Source organism: Camelina sativa, chromosome 2 (genome assembly GCF_000633955.1).
Source record: "Camelina sativa cultivar DH55 chromosome 2, Cs, whole genome shotgun sequence".
NCBI classification, from domain to species: domain Eukaryota; kingdom Viridiplantae; phylum Streptophyta; class Magnoliopsida; order Brassicales; family Brassicaceae; genus Camelina; species Camelina sativa.
In genome coordinates, this window is record NC_025686.1 from 20,701,576 (window position 1) to 20,710,711 (window position 9,136).

At 40.3% G+C, this 9,136-nt stretch overlaps 2 protein-coding genes across 3 annotated transcripts; one reads left to right on the forward strand and one right to left on the reverse strand.

The window, feature by feature from the left end:
• On the forward strand, positions 4,350-7,897 carry LOC104730605 (DNA primase small subunit-like). Of its 2 annotated transcripts, none has more exons than XM_010449799.1 (17): positions 4,350-4,469; positions 4,624-4,770; positions 4,855-4,905; positions 4,994-5,169; positions 5,271-5,348; positions 5,453-5,564; positions 5,779-5,863; positions 5,972-6,023; positions 6,104-6,165; positions 6,245-6,360; positions 6,450-6,571; positions 6,707-6,775; positions 6,953-7,010; positions 7,124-7,197; positions 7,304-7,352; positions 7,437-7,516; positions 7,626-7,897. In XM_010449799.1, the coding sequence occupies exons 2-17, from the start codon at positions 4,665-4,667 to the stop codon at positions 7,686-7,688; spliced, it is 1,353 nt and encodes a 450-aa protein (XP_010448101.1). In that variant the 5' UTR covers positions 4,350-4,469; positions 4,624-4,664; the 3' UTR covers positions 7,689-7,897. The 2 variants fall into 2 exon arrangements, with proteins under 2 accessions (XP_010448101.1, XP_019091863.1); XM_019236318.1 differs by having other exon boundaries at positions 4,665-4,770.
• LOC109125262 (GDSL esterase/lipase At5g41890-like) lies at positions 8,053-9,090 on the reverse strand. Its single transcript, XM_019236324.1, has 2 exons — positions 8,869-9,090; positions 8,053-8,493 (listed from the first exon to the last, which is right to left on the reverse strand). Exons 1-2 carry the CDS (start codon positions 9,052-9,054, stop codon positions 8,203-8,205), a joined length of 477 nt encoding a protein of 158 aa, XP_019091869.1. The 5' UTR covers positions 9,055-9,090; the 3' UTR covers positions 8,053-8,202.

Below are 9,136 nucleotides of genomic sequence, written 5' to 3' on the forward strand. Positions count from 1 at the left end.
AAAAGCCACACCCCAAAAAGCCACCCCACAAAAACCTACCCCACTTACTTTGTCTTCTTCTACTCATTGTCCTGACTCTCATACACAAATCTTAACTAATCAAAACCCTTCCCAACACTATATTGTGGGCCTTCCTGATTCAATCACCCATAATGGGCTCCAATATCCCCACTCCCCCCCTTCAGAACAACGCCAACCAACCTCCTTGAAACGTTCCCGGTCCCACCCTTCACTCCTCCAAACTTCCCCACCCCAAACATGTCCCATCTCTGCTAATCATCCTGCTTCTCCAACCTCCGAGATGCTGCTGGACACCGCTCCTCCTTTGGGAGAGCCCCCTACCCAACAGTAATGGATATCAAACAATTTTTTTGGAATATCCGAGTTCTAAATGATCCGGATAAGCATCAGCCTTTTTGTAGTTGGCTTAGTATTAATCAGCCTCTTTTTAAAGCAATTTTGGAAACACATATTAAAGATCGTAACTTGAACCACATAATGGCAAAGATTTGTCCTAGATGGAAGTTTACCTCGAATCACCTGTCTGATGAGGATGGCCGCATAGTTATCATCTGGAAGGATCCTGCTGCCGTGAGAGTCCTGCATCAGTCAAAGCAAACACTCACTTGCGAAGTCACAGTGGCAAACAAGTTTAACTTTGTGTTTACGGCGGTATATGCGTCAAATATCAGAGAGGAGAGAACAAACCTCTGGGTGGAGCTAATACAAATCCAACAATATTTCTCCTTATCCACTTGTCCATGGCTAGTGGGGGGAGATTTCAATCAGATCACTCACTATGCTGAACACTCCTCATCTACTATCAACGCGCTAACCCCTCCCATGACAGAATTCAAAGACTGTCTTACTCATTTGGATCTTTTCGACATGCGGTTTCAAGGACCTCTTTACACTTGGAGTAACAATCAACCAGCTTCCCCTGTAGCGAAAAAACTGGACCGTGTTCTTGTCAATGATCACTGGCTGAACTACTTCCCGGACAGCATCACTACTTTCCTTGCATTCTTGCCCTCAGACCACTCCCCTAGTCTTGTAAGCCTAGCCTATACCATACCCCGTGCTGGAACCAAGCCTTTCAAGTTTTTTAACTACCTTGTTAAACACCCAAAGTTCCACCAGACAGTGGAGGAAGCGTGGATTCAGGCCAGAAGCTTTGCTTTCACCCTCGCAGATTTTTGCTGGAAGCAAAAGACCATTAAAAGAGAACTAAAGCTGCTAAACCGAGAAAATTTTTCAAAAATACAAGAGAGAGTGAGTGAGGCTAACCTTTTATTACTTAATGTGCAGGTACAAGTGCTTCAAGACCCATCTACTCTGAACTTTGAGCTTGAAAAGGAACTTCATGCTAAGTGGTCTTTCCTCAGAAGCATTGAAGAATCCTATTACAAGCAGAAATCAAGGGTCAACTGGTTAAAGGAAGGGGACTTAAACACCTCGTATTTTCACAAAGTGTGTCAGATGCGAGCAAGCTACAACACTATAAAGTCTTTCTACCTGGACTCGGGGGATATTCTAACTGACCCTATAGAGATGAGTTCTCATGCTCTAGCTCACTTTCAGGCAATCTTAGCACCACCCTGTTTACCATGCTTCTCATACCTTAGTACTCTCACTTGGTTGCGTCAGATAAACCCTTTCAGATGCAGTGAAGTTCAGACACATTCGATGCTTGTTGTCCCCTCGGTGACCGAAATCACCTCAGTGCTCTTCAAGCTAAACCCAAACAAGGCGCCTGGCCCTGATGGCCTAACCTCTGGTTTTTACAAAGCCTCCTGGGACTTACTAGGTGGAGTTGTCACTGCTTCACTCAGTCATTTCTTCCACTCCTCCTTCCTGCCATCTTCAGCGAATGCTACAATACTTACACTAGTACCAAAAAGACCAGGAGCTTCGAAGATTGTTGACTACCGCCCCATTTCTTGCCTGAACACGCTATACGAAGTGATCTCCAAGCTTCTTGTTCGAAGACTAAAACCTCTTCTCCCAGAACTGATCGTCCCCAATCAAACAGCTTTTGTCCAGGATCGCTTATTGTTGGAAAATACAATCTTTGCAGGTGAACTTGTCAATGGCTATCATAAGGCCCAAGGTCCGAAGCGAATTGTTCTCAAGGTTGACATAGCGAAAGCTTTTGACACCCTTTCGTGGGATTTCCTCTTCACGTGTCTCCAAGGATTGGATATCCCTGACCAATTCATATGCTGGCTAAAGGCTTGTATCTGCACTCCAAACTTCATCATGGATATTTTAAAGGTAAAAGAGGACTTAGGCAAGGTGACCCTTTATCCCCTTACCTTTTTGTGATTGCAATGAACACCCTCTCCCTAATGTTGAACAAAGCTGCTGAGGATGGGAAAATAGGCTATCACTATCACTGTGAGATGGCAAAGCTTACCCATCTTTGTTTTGCGGATGATCTTCTGATATTCCTGGATGGGTCGCTAACTTCAGTGCAGAATGTCCTGCAAGTGTTAAAAGAGTTTGAGGAGCTATCTGGTCTAGCTATTAGTGTTCAAAAATCATCCTTCTACACGGGAGGAATGTCTGATGCTGAAACCAACCTTATTGCCACCACTACTGGTCTCTCTCATGGCGTACTCCCTGTGAGATATCTTGGTGTACCCCTATGCACAAAGAAACTCTCGCTTCAGGATTGTGAACCACTTTTGCAACAGGTTAAGGAAAAATAAATAACTGGTGCACAAAAGCCTTATCTTTTGCGGGTCGACTGCTACTTATCAATACTGTCATCGCCGGTCTCTCGAATTTCTGGTCATCCACTTTCGTTCTCCCCAAGGGCTGCATCAGAAAGATAAATTCATTATGTAGTGCCTTTCTTTGGAAGGGAACTTTAGAAGGTCACCACTCTGCTAGAGTTGCTTGGGACAAAGTCACAAAGCCAAAGAATCAAGGAGGACTAGGAATAAGAGATCTCACCTACTGGAATAAAGCATGCACTATTAGGCTGATTTGGTTGCTCTTTTTTAGGTCCGGATCGATTTGGGTAGCATGGTTTAAGTATCACTTTCTACGTGGATCACTCAGCAACTTCTGGACAATGAAACCAAGGCCAAGTTACTCATGGCTGGCGTACAAGTTGGTTAAAACTAGAGAGGTAGCATATAATTGGATGAAGCTAAGGATTGGGAATGGTCTTACTTGCAGGTTCTGGTCGGATAATTGGTCACCCTTTGGGAATATACAGCAATTCCTACGGAATCCTTCACACTCTAGTCTGGGAATCCCCAAGAACTCCACTCTTGCTCAACTCTTTTCGCGTGGTCGATGGTGTTTGCCTCATGCAAGATCAGAAGAACAGGTTTCTCTTCAAGTCTATCTCACAACTGTCAACCTCACTGACAATGAAGACACTTATGATTGGGAAATTTCTGGAGCCACGGGTCCTACTACCATGCGTTTCTCCACTGGACTCGTTTATGACAAGCTCCGGGATGCTTCGCCCACAATACCATGGAGTAAAGTAACATGGATCTCTGGTGGAATCCCGAAGCACTGCTTTCTCACCTAGCTTCTAATGCTAGATCGCCTCCCCACTCGGGATCGCCTTCTGAACTGGGGCTTACAGACTGATCCAAGCTGCATCCTATGTAACCTCTACCCAGAAAGCCACTCACATCTCTTCTACTCTTGCTCATTCACTTGGACCGTGTGGAGATCGATTGCAAACAAATGCCAGATTCAACCTCAACCATCATGGAACTCAACCGTGAATCAGATGCAAACACTACAAGGCTCAAAGGAGAGATGTCGGCTAACTCTACTTGCTTGGCAGTGTTCGTCCTACTTGATCTGGTCCGAGAGAAATAATCGACTACATCGCCAACACTTCAAAACTACTGACCAGCTCCTCCGCCTCATTGACTCCACGATCCATAGCAGAATCGATTCTTACAGGGACTCCAATCCATCGATGTCTGCCTTGATGCTGCAGCACTGGTTCTCCACACCTTAGGTGATCAAGTGACGCTTACTATTCCATCGGCTAGGTTAGCCTATTACTAGGTTCAAGTTCACGATCCTTTCATTATGTGGTTTTCTCTTTTGCTCACTAGACTTGGCCCAAAAAACACTAAGGCTGGACCTTTGTAATCTTTTTTATTTCAGTTTTAAATAGAAAGCTCTTTGACAAAAAAAAAAAAAACGTAAGAAAATAAAACAAAACAAAATTATGAAGATCTACACAAATATAACGGGCCTAAATAAATAAGCCCATAACTACTAATTGAGCCCATTGTTTCTTCCAATATTCCCCCGCCAAATTTACCCTAGTTGCTTTCTTCTTTCCCGCTGTTTCCAACACTACTACACAGTACACACAGTTGCCCACTCCAAAAATCTCCCAAACGCCACAACAAATTTCTAAATCGACGACGACGACGACGACATTGTTCTCCGTCAGGCTTCTCCTTTTACCACCTTCAAGATTCGTAAGCTTTCTCTTTCTCTTCCAATCAATTCAATCGGAAGCTTAATCATTTCAATCTGAATCTAATGTTCTGTATCTCTTGGTATCACAACTTATTTCAATCCGATTATGATGTCCTTACTTATAAAAATTCGATTTGTTTTTTGGTTACCCAGATAGTAATAAAAGCAACTCTTTTTGTTACTGTGCGGGGAAGATGACGAGAGAGGAGATTGATAACAATGGAGATGCTATGATGATTGATGACCCAAATCCTAAAATCGAAAACGAATTCAATGTTCATTACCTCCGGATTTACTACGGCAAGTTTTAATTTTTGGTTTTTTTCTTTGTTCTCTCTTCATATAATCAAATCTATCTCCCTTACACTGATAAACATATTGCAGGCAATCTATTTCCTTACTCTGATATTCACAAATGGCTCTCATACGGACACGGTACTTGTTTGTTTCTTTCACATATGAAAAAGCTTGTAACTGGTTGTAAATTTTGTAATGAATTGTCTGTGTTTTGTAAATCTGTTAGATGGGAAACATCCTGGTTGTGATGAATACTACTTTGGTAGAAGAGAGTTCTCCTTTACCCTTGAGAACGATGTTTATTTGCGGTACAAGTCTTTCAAGAATGCTTCAGCTATGGAAGATGCTATCAAATCTAATTTCCCATACAAGATTGATATTGGTGCTGTGTATAGCGTTGATGTAAGCTGTAAATCCTGTTTTCTAAAATCAAATTTGGTAACTTGTCTATGTTTTAGGAACCGTCCTTACTCATTTGAGGTTTCTGAATGTGTTCTTTTCAGCCAGATAAGAGACATGCCTATGCACACAGTGGAACTAATTTGTTTACTCCAGTGGAGAGGGAGTTAGTCTTTGATATTGTGAGTTTTAATATCTTATCAATTGATTTTTGGAATTGGTTTTGTATTCGTATTCTTATGTTTTTTGTTGTAGTTGCTTGACTTGAATATGTTGTTTTGCTCAGGATATAACAGATTATGATGATGTTAGATACTGTTGCTCGGGAGCTGATGTTTGCGCCAAGTGTTGGCCTTTAATGACAGTTGCTATCAAAGTCATTGATACTTCTTTAAGAGGTATCACAAATGTTTTCTTAACTTTCAACAACTAGAGTTTGTAGTGTTCCTGAGATTTTCCATCCCTATGACTTTTTGTAATATTTATATCCCCTGTAACCTGAAGGTCATTGTGGAGTTCACTGCTTGATCTAGTTTTTGTCAATGTGCAAGACTGCTTGGTCTTATCATAGAACGAACTTTTAGTCACTCATTTTGGTCTTGTCAATTGCAGAGGATTTTGGTTTCAAATATATTCTCTGGGTCTTCAGTGGACGCCGTGGAGTTCATTGTTGGGTTTGTGATGCTAAAGCTCGAAGGTGAAACTAAGACCACTAACTAACACCATTTCTCCTTTTGCTTGGTTTATCTTTCCGCATTTGATCTTCTGCTCTGTGAATGAAAATCTGTATGATTAAATCCTGCAGGTTGACTAATGAACAAAGATCAGCAGTTGCTGAGTACTTCCGTGTTTATAAGGTGGTGTTCTCAAGAGCTTATTTTGTTGGTTTCTGGCATTTTGAAATTATCTAAGTTTAATTATTGTTTCTCTGACACAGGGAAACGAAAACAATGCCAAGAAAGTCGATCTTATGGGTCATTCTCTTCATCCGTTCCTTGCGTATGGGTTTATCCATCACCTCTTCCTTTCTGAATTCAAAATCACTGTTTTCGTTACTAATTTCAATTTGGCTTTTCAGGAGATCATATGTGGATTTTCTTAAGAATTTCTTTGAGGGTGAGTTACAGACGAACCAAAGTATATTCTCAAGCAAAGAAAAGTATGAGAAGATACTTGGGATGATAACAGATGAAGGTATGGAAGAGTGATGATTTATTTTTCCAGCGTATGAGAGGTCCTTACCTCAGTTTGGCCATTTACAATAATTTAAATTTTCACGACAGATATCCAATCAGATCTCAGAGGCAAGTGGGAGAATTCTGCGAGATCATCACTATCAGAAGAAGCCACCAGCCTTTTAAGGTGGGAGCAGCTTAAAAAAACGCTTCAGTCAAAGAAAAACAAGGTGTGTAATTTCTTAAATGATTGAAAACATGTATGTTAAATGTTGTGAAAAGCTTAGTTGTTTCTACTCAGCTTTTAGCTTAATGAACTTGAATCCCAGATTTATTTATCTTCAATCCTCTCTCCAATGTTTTAGGCTCTATCACTGCGGACGTGCATAGAAGAAATTGTCTTTACCTTTACCTATCCTCGAATTGATTTGGAGGTTTGTTCTAATCTATGCTACAATTTTAGTAAACCCAGCGTACTATAATGGTATATTTCCTTGCTGTATAGTGTTCAAGATCCTGTAGCAACTGATAAGATCTTGTAGCAACTGATAAGATGGAGGCCGGACAAGTTTAGTGACTGTTTAGTTGTATGGTGCTTTCTTTTATTTCAGGTCTCTAAACAAATGAACCATTTGCTTAAGGCACCCTTCTGTGTCCATCCAAAAACAGGTCTCTTCACTGGTTCTTGACTACACTACACCAGTTGATAAGAGTTATGTTCATACTCAGTTCAATATATGGATATGAGCTCAAATTGTTAAGAAATGTCGTCTGGTTTTCAGGTCGTGTCTGTGTTCCTATTGATCCGAATAACTGCGATGAGTTTGATCCATTGGCAGTTCCAACGCTTTCACAGGTAAAATAATAGATAATGTGATACATCTAGAGTGTGGATCTGAAATTATTTTATCACTGAGATGTTTTTTTTGTTAGCTTATGTTTCATTTTCTAATGAATTTCAGCTAATAGAAGAAATCAACGCAGGAGGCCTCAGCATGGATGTAGATGATGGTATGTTCTCAATACCATCAATGTGGAATTGCTTTGGCTTAAACTTTACTAGTATAAATAATTTCAGTTATTTAACGCCTGCAGATTCAGATAAAAGTTTACTTGGGAAATCAATCAAATTCTTCAGATCCTCATTCCTAGAACCACTACTAAAATCCTGCAAGGTAAATCTCTCGTTGCTCTACTTTTTACCCACGGTTTTGAATCGATGCTTGATCATGTCGAAAAATATGTTACTGAAAGAGTGATGATATGTTAATGAAATCTCTGCAGGAAGAAATAGAGAGTTCGTACAAAACCAAAATTGGGAAGTCTAAGGATACATTCAGCTGGTGACTAAGGTATTGAGTTTAATGCGGCTTATAGTCCGCTTATTTCTGTCTTCGTTTTTATTTCAGTTTGTAATGTACATGCTTCACTAAGCTTTGTAATCTATCAGTAGAGTCTCTCTACCTTGTTGTGATGTTTCCTAAGAAAATTATAGCTTTTTAGTGGGTGATTGATGTGCATGACATGTGACTGAATATATTTATATGGTTATGAATCACACGAACATTAGGTTTAGTAATCAAAGATCGTTAAGATAACGAATGTTAAAAGGTGTGGCCACAGTTTGGTCACCATCGAGAAGTGCTTTGGCAACAATGAGATTGGCAGCTTCGGTTGGGTGATACGTGTCCCAAAAGACAAACTTGGAGCGGTCCTCACAAGCCGCTTGGCTTGAGTTCTGGTTTGGTCCCTTGAAGCACGTAAATGGTGGAAAGTAGCCGCCACAACACGGTTTGTCGGCGTTCTCCAAGCCTTCCAAACAATTTCATTAGATTCTAGTCAATAAAATCAGTGACTAGAATCAGCCAAAACACCAATACTTACCAAATTGTCGATAGTTCAGGACCAGTTCCAAGAAAAGGTCGTAAGAGTTGGCGTAGACAAATGTAGTGTTGTGATCTCCGGATCTTAACTCTGTGTTCAATGTCCTAAGAGAGTCTCTAAGCTTCATGTTGTAGCCTCGGACAATTTGGTTGACTTGGTCGGAGCATTTTCCTGCCGGTATTAAATTCAAGGCACGAGCAAATGGTATGCAACCGAGTGGCCCTACTCCAACCACCACGAACTTCCTAGCTCCTAGTTGATGCAAACGCTGTTAACACGCAATTGAAAACCGTTTTAGGATGTATCTACGTTTACGTTTCTGTAAAATGTACACGTAAACACATCAAGCGTAACAAAAAAAAAACAATAGTGTGGCATTTGCTTGTACAATGTACAGATTGCAAAAATATTTTATGAAAACTTTTGTTTGCGCAAAAATAGTTTATAGAAACTTTACAGGAATGCAAGGATGGCCCCAATGATACTTTTTTTATTATCTCACCACGAAATAAATGTTGGACCCCAAGTGATAATAACAAATGATCATAATAATAATTGTTTCACTCAAAGACTTAGTCAAGGTGTCCGACTTTGTAGGCATTATTTATCTATATATAATGTACTATTTTTGGAGAAATATTACCTTAAGATGTGTGGTCAAATGGAACACCATGGAATCTTGTAGGACATCAGTGGGGAGCTTGTCTTGCGAGAAGAAAGGTATAGATGGTTGGATATAATTTAATATATCATTTGACCCAATTGTGATTGTGAACATTGCCTTCTTCAACATTTCTTTTGCACCATTTTCACCAATCACTTTTATCATATAATCTCTACTCTTCTCAAAATAACTCACTTGTTCTCTCAATGGAACTCTACCGATCTGTCAAGAAAAAGAAAAATAAAAA

What these genes read in the sequence shown, in the direction of transcription:
- LOC104730605 (XM_010449799.1), top strand. Translation starts at nt 4,665, where the DNA reads ATGACGAGAGAGGAGATTGATAACAATGGAGATGCTATGATGATTGAT. An exon ending in AGTACTTCCGTGTTTATAAG is followed by an intron (nt 6,024 to 6,103) that starts GTGGTGTTCTCA and finishes TCTCTGACACAG; the next exon opens with GGAAACGAAAACAATGCCAA. An exon ending in TCTCTTCATCCGTTCCTTGC is followed by an intron (nt 6,166 to 6,244) that starts GTATGGGTTTAT and finishes TTGGCTTTTCAG; the next exon opens with GAGATCATATGTGGATTTTC.
- LOC109125262 (XM_019236324.1), bottom strand. Translation starts at nt 9,054, where the DNA reads ATGATAAAAGTGATTGGTGAAAATGGTGCAAAAGAAATGTTGAAGAAG. An exon ending in ATTTGACCACACATCTTAAG is followed by an intron (nt 8,494 to 8,868) that starts GTAATATTTCTC and finishes GCGTGTTAACAG; the next exon opens with CGTTTGCATCAACTAGGAGC.